Source organism: Parathielavia appendiculata (genome assembly GCF_033297405.1).
Source record: "Parathielavia appendiculata strain CBS 731.68 unplaced genomic scaffold N657scaffold_9, whole genome shotgun sequence".
Classification (NCBI taxonomy): Eukaryota; Fungi; Ascomycota; class Sordariomycetes; order Sordariales; family Chaetomiaceae; genus Parathielavia; species Parathielavia appendiculata.
In genome coordinates, this window is record NW_026944228.1 from 1 (window position 1) to 13960 (window position 13960).

General features: G+C 54.3%; 3 protein-coding genes across 3 annotated transcripts; all 3 read left to right on the top strand.

Annotated features, from left to right (window-relative positions):
- The first annotated feature begins 815 nt into the window (after window positions 1–815).
- Window positions 816–1345, top strand: N657DRAFT_621208 (uncharacterized protein). Its single transcript, XM_062790614.1, has 2 exons — window positions 816–1106; window positions 1159–1345. The coding sequence occupies exons 1-2, from the start codon at window positions 846–848 to the stop codon at window positions 1270–1272; spliced, it is 375 nt and encodes a 124-aa protein (XP_062645856.1). The 5' UTR covers window positions 816–845; the 3' UTR covers window positions 1273–1345.
- Window positions 1346–3124: 1779 nt separating this feature from the next.
- Window positions 3125–4677, top strand: N657DRAFT_681907 (uncharacterized protein; the record flags this gene model as incomplete). The annotated part of the gene is made up of 5 exons (XM_062796436.1): window positions 3125–3301; window positions 3359–3395; window positions 3451–3518; window positions 3572–3945; window positions 4011–4677. 5 exons carry the CDS (start codon window positions 3125–3127, stop codon window positions 4675–4677), a joined length of 1323 nt encoding a protein of 440 aa, XP_062645857.1.
- A 5910-nt stretch (window positions 4678–10587) lies between these two features.
- On the top strand, window positions 10588–13883 carry N657DRAFT_691403 (OPT-domain-containing protein; the record flags this gene model as incomplete). Its single annotated transcript, XM_062797107.1, has 7 exons — window positions 10588–10680; window positions 10740–10872; window positions 11065–11642; window positions 11707–11874; window positions 11988–12587; window positions 12739–13338; window positions 13402–13883. 7 exons carry the CDS (start codon window positions 10588–10590, stop codon window positions 13594–13596), a joined length of 2367 nt encoding a protein of 788 aa, XP_062645858.1. The 3' UTR covers window positions 13597–13883.
- Window positions 13884–13960: the final 77 nt, after the last annotated feature.

Genomic DNA, 13960 nt, shown 5'->3' on the forward strand with positions numbered 1-13960 from the left:
TCAACGGCAGATTGTATCCCTGGAATGCGAAGTATCATACCCGCCTGGTGCATTTTCCCATTACGGTAGTTACGCTAAGTTATTGATTTCTTCTTATATTTCTTATCTTTATGAATCATACCATCTCCCCCTTCTTGTCTCACCCTTTTTGCCTTCTCTTGCTCGATTTCTTTGGCTGTGATACCACGGTAACACGCTACCGAACAAACCAGCGTTAGGTTGTAGCATCTGTTGGCCGGGACGGATCGGCGTCGGCTTGCCATATGGGGCCGGCCGGCTCCGACCAGCAGCGGAGACTCCGGCGTAGTAAAACCGGCTTGCTTCGCCACTCTGGTTGAAGAGTCCTTAATGAATCTACCAGATGCTGAGCGAGAAACTGCTCTTATCTGAGGTTGTGCAGTTTGGACGATTTGAATGAGACAGACAGAGGAAGATGCTGTGAGGTTCTGTCGCCGAAGGAGGCGATGGATGCTGTCATTGAGTGCCGAATCAGGCAGGGGCCCAGATTGGCGGTCAAGGGGATGAGATCATAGAGTCCATCACGCTGCCATTGATATAAGCAGGTGCATTGAGACTTTGATCGGACGGGGGATAAGTTGAGTGTAGATAAATGCATCAATCTGTTAATCTGATCTTCAAATGCAACTCCTTGACTTCTTCCACGTCCGGATTCCTGAACCCCGGAAATTCCCCAGCCCAACGCCAATGCTCCTCCATCACAATCATCAAGAAACGACCATCCAGCGAACCCAGAGGTATCGACCCGGACAAAGCACACATTTCTCTTTGTGTCAGAGGCTTAAACAACTTCGGCTAGAACCGCTCCGACCGACATCGTTGGCGCAATGGAGTCGGAACTGCCTCACAAGGAGCAGCTCGTTGCCGAGTCGACAGAGGGCTACCCCATCACCCAGGCCAAGGCCTCGTCCATCGCCCAAGCTGAACACGACATGACCGGTCGCGAACCAATTAAGGGGGGACCTGCCGCCATAGCCCAGAGCCTGCACGACCGCCAGCAGAACTTTTACGAGGTGGCTGGCGAGATCGCCCGGAAGCCCAGCGAGGAGGTGACCAAGGAAGATGCCGCAAAGGTTCAGCATTTCGAGGTATGATGTCCACTTCTCCAGCTCACGGCACTGTTTCCTGACCGTGTTGCAGCTAACATGTGCTCAGGCTCGGGCACTTGGACATGAGCCAGGAAAGGCCTCGTTCTCGGCCGAGGTGCAGGCCATTGCCGACCATAATGCCCAGATGCGACATGTTGATGATTGAGACTGGACGATGAACAACGCACTGTAGTGTACTGTGGTAATGCAATAATGGCAAGCGACACAGGAGGTGGCGGCGGAAAGATTTTTGGTGGAGGCGATTTCCTTGGCCTACAATCTCCGCGAGTCGGCGCTCCTTGGCGCGGAGACAATGTTTTTCTCGGTCGTTGATGGAAGGGAAGACTAAGCAGTACAGTTAACGGACCGCATGGTGGGCTTTAGCATTTGGCTCACGGAACCTAGGGCTGCTCGGGCAGGTTGTGTATCCCGTAAAGGTTGAGAAGTTCAATGCTGAGACCAGAGCAACTTCATTGGCGTGTACCCAAAGCCTTATTACTGTTAGGATTACGCACACAACGTCTCCCAAGCATCGAAGTCGCTGTTCCAATCCATTTTGGGGTAAAAATCGCGGACTCCGAAAAGAAGGTCTAAACGTATATTTCCTTGGCGGTGGGGACGTTCAGTTGCTCTTTCGCGACGCGAGTGCGGCTACTTCCGAGTCCTACTGTGTACACGTAGATATCAAAGACAACTTCCTCTCGACCGGCGCTTTGCCTCCATCACATCACACGATAACCGTTGCTGGAGTCATCAGTAATAGGCATGGACCCGACGTGTGATCTCTCATGGGCTTGACGGGTGTCAAGGGCCGAGTCGATCCCTAAGCCAAGCCGAGCCGTATGATGCAGATCTCTGCATCTGAACATAACGATTGGCGACTTTGGGTACCTGAAGATACATCTCCAACTTGTCGGCTCGGTTGTTTGAGGTGCTCCTTCGCCCTCTTGCTACGGTATATATTGCTGCCGGTGTGCAGATTCTGATCGAGAACTCATGCGTTTTGAGAAGCGAGATATCCACGAACCAGATTCTCAGCAAGCCAAAAAAAAAAACAAACACATGTAAATTGTGAAGATGTCGCCGAGAACCAGTTTTTCCCAAGATGCCCCGCAATCCCCACTTTGTCAGGAACATGGACTGCCAAGCAGTACCAGTGGGTCTTGTTCATGCAACGACCGTGGCAAAGCAGGACAATGGGAAGTGTTTTAACATTGCGAACAACCATGGCTTAGAGCCTCACTTAGTCTTGATAATCGTGCGTCGCATCCAAATCTCCATGCTTCACCACCGGCTAGAACCAAGCATCCTCATCAGGGCGGTCATCGGCTAACGGTGGGAACAGGTACGATAAAACGAGCTGTGATTGGTCCCGCCGGAACGGTTCTGGCAAAAAGCCGACAGATGCAAATTTGCCACGACGCCCCACGATGTCTGTTGTATTTTGAACTACTAGAGGCCACTTGCGGCGGGTCCGCGATTGCTCCGATGACTACTTTCTTGGCGGTGCTGCATTGGAAACGAAAAGCCACACCTTGACTCCCGGGGCCAAGAAACTTAATATGATCTAGCCCAGCGGCGACTCGGATGGGAGCGGGATCTTTAGAGCTTTGCTGTCTAGGAAAATCTCACCCCTGACGGACGCCGAGAAGGCGAGAACCTAACAAGCGAGGTCGGGCCGACAACGAGCCACAATGCATACCGGAGAAATGGGGTAAACCGATCTCAGCCGATGAAGTCCCTATGGATATTAGGGGTTGCGCTGACCAGGACATCCCTACTCACACCCGAGCTCGCCATGACCCTTATTCGCCATCGCCGCCAGGACCAAGGAACGAGTGCCGTCGGCGCTCCACCGTTCTGACTTGGTTCGTCGATCATCGATCTTCAAACCAGCATGGCGGAGCGGGACACGAACGGAGCTCCACGGGCATGTCCATATACAAACTCCTTCCCCGCGGTCGACCTCTTGTCCGTTGGCCAGAGCTGCAAATTCGGTATTTGCACTGCTCTACATCATGACGGCTTCAACTCCGAATCCCGCCCTCAACGGGGAGTCCAGAGTCGGCGAGATCATAGCCATCATCTCGGCGGCTTGCGTACTCTCAACACTAGTCGTCGCCTTGAGATGCTACTCTCGCGCCGTCATTCTCAGAAGTTTCGGACTGGACGATGCTGTGATGGTTCCAGCACAGGTACGTATCGGGGAGCCCCCTTTGACCGGGACACCGTGAATTCTGACCGTTCCACAGATCTTGACGATAGCATCAGCTGTGGCCATCGGGCTCGGTACGTCAGGACGTCATTGCCGTACCGGATCCCTCAGTCACTGACCTGCAAGCAGAAGCCAAATACGGTCTCGGTCGCCACTCCTGGATGATGCCCAAGGAGGACTACATCCCTTACATGAAAGTAGGACTGTCGCAGTGCGGTACTTGCTCAACTCGGAGGCTGACCGGCATCAGTCCTTTTATAGCTCCATCGCTGTCTACAATGTCGCCGTCTGCATGACCAAAATATCCATCCTGCTGCAGTACCACCGTCTCTTTTCTCACACAATGATTCGGAAAGTCATCCTCGGTGGGCTCGTCTTCCTGATATGCTGGGGGATCACGCTCTGCTTCCTCCTGCCCCTCGTCTGCATCCCGGTCGACGCATTCTGGAACCCCGACGTGCCCGGCTTCTGTCTAGACAACGGCACTATTTGGTACGTCATGGCGGGCGTCAATGTCTTCACCGACTTTGCCGTTTTCTCCATGCCCATCCCGGTCATCAGTTCGCTGCACCTCCCAACGAAGCAAAAGGCCATGCTCCTAATCGTCTTTACCCTCGGCATTTTGTAAGGACCCCCCTTCCAATCCCCATTCCCATTTTTTCGGTGTTCACTGACAATTATTCAACAAGCCCCTGCGCCGTCTCAATCTACCGCATCCACACCCTTTACTCCGCCGCGCATTCGACCGACGCGAGCTGGGACAACGTGGACGCCGCTGTCTTCTCCTTCCTCGAGCTCTCGGTCGGCGTCATCGCCATCTGCCTGCCCACCCTCCGCCCCGTGCTGATGCAGACCATGCCGCGCATCTTTGGCTCGCTGCTGCGCTCCAATTCGGGCGGATACGGCAACGGTCCCACTGGTCCGACTGCCGGGGGCGGCAGCCGCACCCCTTTTAGCGGGCACGGGACGGGTACTGGCGCTGTTGCTGGTGGCGGTGGCGCTGGTGGAGGTGGGGTGTTCACAAAGGTCGGTTCCTCCGGGACAACAACGCTACGGGCGTCAGATAGTACCGAGGGGCTGAGGCCTGGGGACGAGGAGATTGCGCTGCCGCCGAGGAGTCGGATGGGAGATGATATCGAGTTTGGGGAACTGCCTCATGGGCCGTTAGATGCGAATATCCCTGTTGCGAAGCGGTACAGCGTGAGTGTGGTCGGGGGCTGGGAGCCCGCGGCGTATCTCGATGAGGCGGTAGGGGGCGGGAATCCGGTGGGCATCAAGACGACCACGGTCGTCACGCAGAAGGTGTCGTTTGCCGAGGAAGGAAATCGGCTGTCTGGGGAGAACGCCAACCCATGACTCGTACACTCCTGATACGCATCATAGATGGGTTTGGTCTTCCTTCTTCCCGTGTACATCACTTCAGAGATACCCAGAGTTGATAGGATCTTGTAATTGCTTCAAAGCTTTAGATGACAGGGTGGTCTAGACCATTGCGCCTTGTCCAGTCTACTATTTATAACACATCTTTTAAACACATTGTAGTCTAATTCCTAATCTGCAACCGTGACCTAAACGCTTACCACCCGCTTATACCTGTATCTTAAACCTTGATAGGTTCCGCCTGACAGTCTAGACATTTCCCTTCCTCCTCCGTGTCTTCGATCCTCCAACTCCACTAGCACCAGTTCTTTCCTCGCTCCGAGATCGTCTAGGACTCCTCCTCAGGGCCGCGTTCTGCGCCACCTGGGTACCGGGCATCGCGCCGGACACCTGCGTGGGCTTTGCCGTTGTGTCCGCGGATTGATCGCCTTCATCGGCCTTCCGCTTGGGGCTGGACACCCCGGTGCCCAACAGCGCGCTCCCCCTTACCGGAGAGCTCTTCACGTTTCTCGGCTGGGTATTGCCCGTTTTCCGCTTTTTGGTGGGCGTGCGTTGCGCCTGCCTAGAGCCATCCTGATCGTAGGCCTTGCGCTTCGGACGTGGAGTGCTGGCTGGTGTGCTCGCCGTGGCAGCCGGTTGACCGCAGGCAGCTTGAGCGTCCCTCTTGCGCAGGCGGTGTACGCGAGCGGTGTGGTCGGCTTGGGTCTGTTGCCGATTCTTTCGACGACCCGACCACGGGGGGACCGGCGGACTCCGACGTCAGAGGGTGCTGTCGTGCAGCGCTACCCACAACTCAATCATGTTAATCAAGTTAACCAATCAACCAAGCAACCACGGGCCCTCTCGGACTCAATCAAGCAAGTTCGAGAGGGGCGAAAGTTGACTCCCTGATTGATTGATTGACTTAGAGTCATGTGACCTTTCCCGTACCTTTTGACGTGATTTAGCAGGCGTTTCGAGCGCCGACAGGATACGCGACTTCCGACGCGACTGCCGACGTGACGACAGCCCATCCTCCTAGCCAATCCCCAGCCTCGGTTCTACGGTCGGAAATCCCTCCAATCTATCTACTTCAATTGCTGAGCCTCTATGGCCCTGACAGTTTTTGGCGGGCGTCCTCCGACCTCCATTATCGCGCAGCTGTCGGAGTCATGGTCCTCAAGCGATTCTGACCGCTATGACGGCTTCCCGATGGCGAGGTGGCGGGGGCGCTGTTTCATCGAGGACGAGCGCCTCTGGAGGAAGGGATCCCGGCCGCCGAAGACGTGGATTAAGGACCATGGCGTCTCCCTTCGTGAGGTCAACCGGAGCCGCCTGCTACGTACGTCATTTTACATCCAGGGCGCAGTCTGCGCTGGCTTGAGACTCGCTGGAACACAGGCGATCAGCTTGCGTGGCTTCGAGATGCCAAGGAAGGTCTCGAGGGATACTGGACAGCGTGGTATCGCGATCAAGCGAACAGCGAGTCTCCTCCTCGCCCGGCAAAAGCTACGGGCTGAGCGGGAAGATGGCGAATATGGCCAGTGGCTCGGCACCGATCTTACACGCCTGCGAAATCTAGCCTCGGATGCGACAGAGCTGGAGCGGTATCTACGCCTCGAGCTGCCTATCGAAATCGATAACCCCATAACGTGGTGGATGGATCGCGGGCAGCAGTTCCCAACTCTCAGTACGCTGGCGCTAGACCTCTTCTCGATCCCGGCGATGGCGGCAGACTGCGAGAGAGCCTTCAGTCTGGCGAAGCTTACTCTTACAACCCAGAGACTCGCAATGGATCCAAAGACCCTCGAGATGGTTCAATGTATGAAGAACTGGCTTCGCCGTGACGCAGTTACCCTCGGCGGTGTTTACTTCAAGCCAGCGGCGTCTGATGACGAGGCTGACAGTCTCTAACGGCTGTCGGCGCGGTTAACATAACAGACGCCGGTTATAGAGAGATGTACAAGCAGTAGGGGTGCTAGCAGGCTTCGCAGTGTCTCAATTATGTCAATTAAGTTCCAATTTCCGTCCAATCAAGCAATCAAGGATTCCAGGAATTCAAATAACTCAAGTTTCGCTGTGAAATTGACTTGGTTCAATTGTGAGCAGCGCTGAGGAGCTCCTTTGTCTGTCTGCACCGGTTGATGGGACTCAAGTACGAGCCCCCTGGCAAATCGGGAAAGCCGGCGACTGGCAACCTGAAGACAAGAAAATATGTAGCTCGCGGCAAAGGCAAAGGGAAAGCGGTACCTGCAGCCCAAACCAAGGGCAAAGCCACAGCTACTAAGATTCTGACAGCAAAGCACATTCGTGGGCCATATCTCCTCCAAGCTTCAATCTGCCTTCCATCCTAGCACCTCGTAGCGGATAAAAGCCATGGCATTGGCCATAACGAGAAGTGAGCAGCTCCATTTGTCTGCCTTTTTCCCGACTTTGCAATATTCGTGGCTGGCCGTTGGAGGGGCAGGGTTACCTGAACTGCAGCCAGTCTTTCAGAGCGTCCCGAGCGCTGTCGCTTCGCTCGTGTAGGCCCGTCCTCTAGTGAGTCGAAATACCAGCTCTTCCCGGTCGAACGCTGGTAGATTATGACTGACCAGTGGTTCCCGTTACAATGCACTAAGTGCATCGTGAACTTCGCGCCGATCTACCGGGTGTTGTGCTGTTGGGCTTTAACAGGGCCGACCAGTGAAACATCGCCCAAGATCGGAGCCTTCGGCAGCGGATCGCTGATGCCTGACGCTCTGGCTCTTGAGCGGCCGGCCGTATGGGACGCATCCTGGACGTGGAGTAGGTACGGCCCAGGCAACAGCCACCATTGCCCTGAAGAGCGAGGGCCGAGGCGGGCGTCTGGCTGGTCCTGAATCCAAGCGAGCAGCCGGTCAGCGAGGTGGTAGAGTTCTTCTCCTGCCAGCCATTCCCCGTCTCGCGCGTTTCTTGAGCCCGTTGTGACAATGAATCCAATTCTCGAATTTCTCTTGGTTGTCGTTATCGAGATGTTGATGAGCAACCCGCTGGTATATTCTGGTGAGAAATGCGTTATGGTTTGTCACGTTTCCTGAATCGAGCTTCCGGTCAATGCCATCTGTCGTGTTCACGTCATGGAGCTGGGCATTGGGGACTTGATGTTGTGGGAGACTGGGAAGCTGGAGTGCCTTTGTTGCGTCTAGAGTTGGCCGGCCGCCGAAATCGGCGAGATATGGCGGGTCCGCTGTGATTGTTGGCGGCTGGTGAAGCAGGGCTAGGCGCCCGGGCCGGCCATGTTATGGGGTGATGGGGTGAGTGTTGTACTTGTACAAGGCCCTCGATCTCCGGTCGACTGTCGGTCTGCTGTCTGTTGATGTGTTTTCCTGTACGGTCTGCAGAATCTTACCTTTGACACCAGTATCTTGTCCTCTGTATCGCTGTAATGGAATGGAGTGCCTCCTTATAGACGTTGACGCAGACAAAGTCCTTGAGGTGCTCTCGCGTTTGCGCTTTGAATGCTTTTGTAGAACCTTTATCGTACCGAGAAACCTCCATTGTTCAAGAGGTAAGCGGCTCAACAATCAAAAGGTTGTCATTGACAATGCTAGATATTCAAAGTCTCCGTTCCCGCCTCCGGGTCCCTTGTCTCGTCGCTTTGATGAATTTTCTCATCAATGAAGTTAACAAAGTCAAAAAACTTCAATGGGCGAAGCGACCACTGTACTAGGCCTACGCTGTGCTTCATTACCGTTCTTCGTTCCATAAATATTTTCGAGTCCAACAATGGGTGACCAAAACCGCTGTCGCCGGGAGAACAATGCGGGCGTTGAGCTGAGATGACTTGGACGCATCTCCAGCTTCATCTGAAGCCCACTTGACGATGAGGAGAGTTATACACATTACCAGGCCATGCCACTTCTTTTGCCAGCCTTAAGTCATTGGCATGATTAATAACAACAAAGAACAAATTCAGATTTCCGAGCTGCTTTGCTCGAGTCAAGCGGGGTTCCGTGGCCACGCCACTGGAAGGGAAACCTGTAATCAGAGACCCGATGACTGAAATGAGCTAACAGGACATGAAAACGAAGAGACAAAGAAACAATGCATAAGGTGCCGTGCCATTCAGGAACACGGCAGTGAAACGCTGGCTACTTTGTTACTGCCACGTACTACTTGTTAAAGCGAGGCTTCAGTGACGAACTGACACTGTTTTACATAGTGGAATTGAGGAAGGAGCGAGAGCTTCATTTACTGGCTCAATCCTCCAGAGTTTATCGTGTAGCGATTGGTCGTCGCATGGCTTGGCGTGGCCCACACAATGTTCAAAAGCTTCGCTTCTCACTTACGGGGTCACGGGGCTGACCCACTACAGTCAAGGTACATAATTACTGTAAGTGTACAATCCAGCAGCCACTCATCGTTTGACATTATTATCTACCCTTGCCAGCACACGACCACTTAAGAGAGATGCCACCAATCATCTTGTTATCCTGCATTCATTGAGCAGCTCCTCGCGTGGACCATCGCGTAGTTGGCAATCTTGAAGACAGTCCAGACTCCCCAGAAACCCCCGAGGAAACTTCAGTTTAAGGGGCTGCAAGGTCTCAACAGTCATGGGCCGGAAGGTTGGGAGTGACGTTATTGGGAAGCTGTCATGGTGGTCGTGTCTTACATCGCGCTTTGTAGCATATGTGGGACGGCCAACGGCAGGGTCAACGAGACGTTGGAGATATGACGTGGTTTCACTACATCTGGTCCGATTTCTCGTGCATCAGTGAAAGAAGTGATCCGACCGGCGCGCTGGCAACCACGCCCTTAAAGGACTACATGCCCCTCGATACCATATCCCGAGACCTGAAACCTGCCCGGTTACCATACCTTAGACAATGGAGTTTCTCAAGGCGGACGTCGGACTTTACCTTAACCTTTGAAGGTAGCCGTCGGCTGACTTGTCATTCAGTAACCCTTAGTTATCGGGTGTACCTCAATGTAAGTCAAGTAGGGACCGCTGGAAGTCGCCCGTCGGTTGAAGCGGGAAGCAGCACGTCTTCCGGCGGTCGGTTCTCATCGTCCGGGCTTCCTTCTCCCCAACCGTAAGGTTCAGGCCCACCGAAAGATGCGCGCATACCTGTGCCCCCAGGAAACGCAGCTGCCGCATTGGGTCGGAACAGGGCCAAGCAATTGGCCATTGCAACTGCCGCTGTTGCAGATTGGTCATGATTAGGTACCCATGCTAAGGTACTGTCACCACACTGAGCATTCATCAAAATCGGGGACGCTGTCGTGGTTTTGGCCGGAACATCCCCTAGATTAGAGCAAGCAGCCGTTGGACCTCTGAACTTTTCTTGGTCCCAAACCTACACCACCAACTGGAGGGGTTATAACAGGCTGGTCAAAAAAAAAGTGGAACGAATGTCGATGATGTCGCTGCTCACCGTGAACGAACAAGCCACGCGCCTCAGATAAACGGCATGCATGAACCCGTCGGTTGGTAGAGATCCGAACATAGTTACGTACTTGTCATGGAAGTGCTGAAACACAAACAGGAAGGAAATGAAATCGCGCTGCCGGAAGTCCTCCTTCCCGGCAGGAGCAATATCAGACTGTCTGCCTGATTCGAATCGTGACTGCTGTGTGTACAAGTAAGTTGCTGCAAACCAGGACCCGTTTTCCTCTCCAGCAGGCTTCTGCGAAGGCCTCGTAAGGCATGTGAAACACTGCCACCACATTCTGTTGTGGACAGGACTCGATCTTGATTTTCGCCGGGCCACTGCAGGGCACCCTCCCTTCCCCGGGAGGCCACACTTACCACTTCATCCGAAGCCGACTGGCCTGTAAAAATCGGTGCACTTGAAAATACAACCTGTTCCAGTCCACTCGAGTTTCCCCCACCCATCCTCTCGACCCAATGACGCTCACCAATTTCATCACCACAACGCTAACATGTCAAGCTCAAGCGAGAAGCCTGAATTTAAGGAGAAGGGGCCCCTCACGTCCAACGCCAGCTACTTTGATGGTGACCCAGTCCAGCTCGCGGTACGTTTTTGGTGTCATCCCTTGGTTGTGCCTGGTCATTTAATATTGATGAATCAAAGCCATCGAGCGCAGCTGAGGCTCTGCCCATCGAGCTACGCGAGACCGGGGAGGCCCTCAATGTCACTGCGGCCGACATTATCGAGGCAAGGAAAGCCGCAGGAAGGCTTACCCTCGACGACACCAAGCGCATAAGTTATCATTTCTGATGAGTACATGTCCAGCGCTCACGATGATTGTTTTGCTCTTTAGTCCATGGCGCGAGTCCATAAGCAGCACTCTCGCGATCCGAACTTCCCGATTCAAATCATCGCGAAGCTCGAGGAATTTTTGCGTTGGTATCCCCGCTCTTTATGTTGGTCGAGAAACTGGCTAACCAGTGCGAAGACAATGAGGACGTCTTCAACGACCCCGAGAAACACGAGCATCTCATCGCCGAGATAAAGATCCAGGCTGCCTTGATTATCAACAACTCTCCCTATGCCGAGGTGCGCTCGGTTGTCGACAATCATAACGACCCGTCGATGCCGGTGTCAACAATTCGAGCCTGGGCAATGGGCATCCTCTTTGCTTGCTGCGTCTCGTTCGTCAACGCGTTCTTTGATGTGCGCCTTCCTTACATCTACGTCATCGCAACCGTGCCGCAGCTACTCGCCTACCCATTCGGCAAGTTCCTCGAGCGGGTGCTGCCGGAAGTCGGTTTCACACTGTTCGGTATTCGTCACAGCCTCAACCCGGGTCCGTTCAACAAGAAGGAGCACATGCTGGTTACCATCATGTCCAACGTCGCCAAGAGCGTTCCTTACACCAACTACATCATATGGATTCAGGTGCTGCCACAATACTTCAACCAGCCGTGGGCCATCAACGTCGGCTACCAGACCCTGATCGCGTTGTCCACCAACTTCATTGGTTACGGCCTGGCTGGCCTCTGCCGCCGCTTTCTCGTGTACCCGGCCTACTGCGTATGGCCGTCTTCCCTCGTCACAATTGCGCTCAACTCGGCCCTTCCATGACACATCCACCGAGACGGCAATGGTCGCCGGACCCTTCAAGTCGATTTGGCAGATGTCGCGGCTCAAGTTCTTTAGGTGGGCTTTCGGCCTTATGTTCGTGTACTTCTGGTTCCCGAACTACATTTTTGCCTCCTTCAGCTTCTTCAGCTGGATGGCATGGATCGCGCCCAGCAACGTCCACGTTGCCAACATTACGGGCAGCTCGAGCGGCCTGGGCCTGAACCCGTTGCCGACCTTTGACTGGAACATACTCATGTTCAACCTCGACCCCTTGATGGTGCCCTTCTTCTCAAGTTCAACTTCTTCCTCGGCGCCTTCTTCGCCATGTTCGTCATCATCGCTCTCTACTATACCAACACCTTCAACACGGCGTACCTACCCATCAACTCGAACCGGCCTTTCGACCACTTCGCGCATCCTTACAACGTCACGGCTATCATCGACGACAATGGCATCTTTGACAGCGCGAAGTACGAAACATACTCGCCCCGGTTTCTCTCGGCCGGCAACGTGGTCGTGTACCTGTTCTTCTTTGCGCTGTACTCGGCCACCGTCACTTACGGCGTTCTCTACCACCGTCACGAGATCATGATCGGTATTCGCGAAGTCTGGAGGAGCGTGAAGCAGTGGGGAGCAAGGCTCATTGAGTTTAAAGACGCCGGGAGCGAGGATGGATCCGACGACGACGCCAACCTGCTCGACGTCCACAACCGACTGATGCGCGCCTACCGCGAGGTGCCCGAGTGGTGGTATATGATCTGCCTAGCCCTCGCCGTTGCGCTCGGCATGGCGGGTATTGCTGTGTGGCCGACCAACACGTCCCCGTTCGTGGTGCTGTACGGCATCGCGCTGTGCCTCGTCTTCATCGTACCCATCGGCATTATCATGGCCATGGTATGTCAAATTCGCGCTCTTTTTGCCCCTTTCCAGATGTTCGGGAGTCACGGAAGTCGACTTGTCCCCAAATCACACTTTTGCTCCCGAACTACTCCCGAGTCACGCTTAACAGGCAAGAAATAACTGTATTGGACAGACGTGAATGCAGGTGACGCTCAACGTGCTGGCCGAGTTCATCGGCGGCGTCTGGGTTGAAGGCAATGCCATCGCCATGTGCTTCTTCAAATCATACGGGTACGTGACCTGCGCGCATGCCCTGTCGTTCAACAACGACCTGAAGCTGGCGCACTACATCAAGATCCCGCCGCGGTTCACATTTTGGGCGCAAACGGTTCCCACGCTGGTTTCGACCTTTATCAGCATCGGCGTGCTGCAGTACCAGGTGCACATTGAGAACATTTGCACGCGCCACGCGCCATTCCGGTTCACCTGCCCCGGGCCCAACACCTTTTTCACGGCGGCTGTGTTCTGGGGAACCGTGGGCCCGCGCAAGATTTGGGGTGTTGGCGGGCAGTACGTCGTCACGCTGCTTGGATTCCCTTTCGGAATCCTTCTCGTCGTGGTATTCTACCTTCTGAGCAGGAAGTATCCCAAGAATGCCATCGTCCGAAATGCCCACCCGGTCGTCATAATGGGCGGCGCGATAGCCTGGGCGCCGTACAACCTGGCTCACATCTGGCCAGCCGTGCCCGTGGCTGCCTTTTCGTGGCTGTACTTGAAGAAGCGGTATCTGGGACTGCGGTCCAAGGTATTTTATTCCCCCCTCCTTGGGTTAGTTGAAAGCTAGGACGTGCTGACAAACTCTGGGCAGTACAACTTTGTCAGTTCTGCCGCGTTTTCGTGCGCCATTGCCATCAGCGCCATCGTCATCTTCTTTGCGCTGCAGATCTCTGACATTCAGCTGGATTGGTGGGGTAACTCGGTTGTTAACGAGGGATGTGATGGCAGTGGCGACTGCGTACGCATGAAGCTGTCTGAAGGTGAGTACTTTGGTCCGAGGATTTGAGAGTTCCATTAGCCGGCTTCGGTTTGGTTCTGGAACTCGGACTAGGAGTAAGGAGTATGGGTTTGCATCCATTTATCTATCGGGACTGGGACATGCCCAAGGATTGTTTGTTGGTAATTGTTTATGAGCGATGGATCTCGGTTAGGTAGCTTTGTTAGCCGCTGTCTTACTCTCCATTATCATCAGATCCGGACGACGAGAACACGATGATGCCACATTGCAGGCAAAAGCAGCCCCAAACCTGTAACGCTCGAAGCTGAAAGCTGCAGTTTCGAAGGAAAGGACTGGACATCGCCACCACCAGGCTGTCGTTCCGCAAATTATTGGCTTGATGCCTGAGAATTGAAAGGAGGAGGTCGCCAGG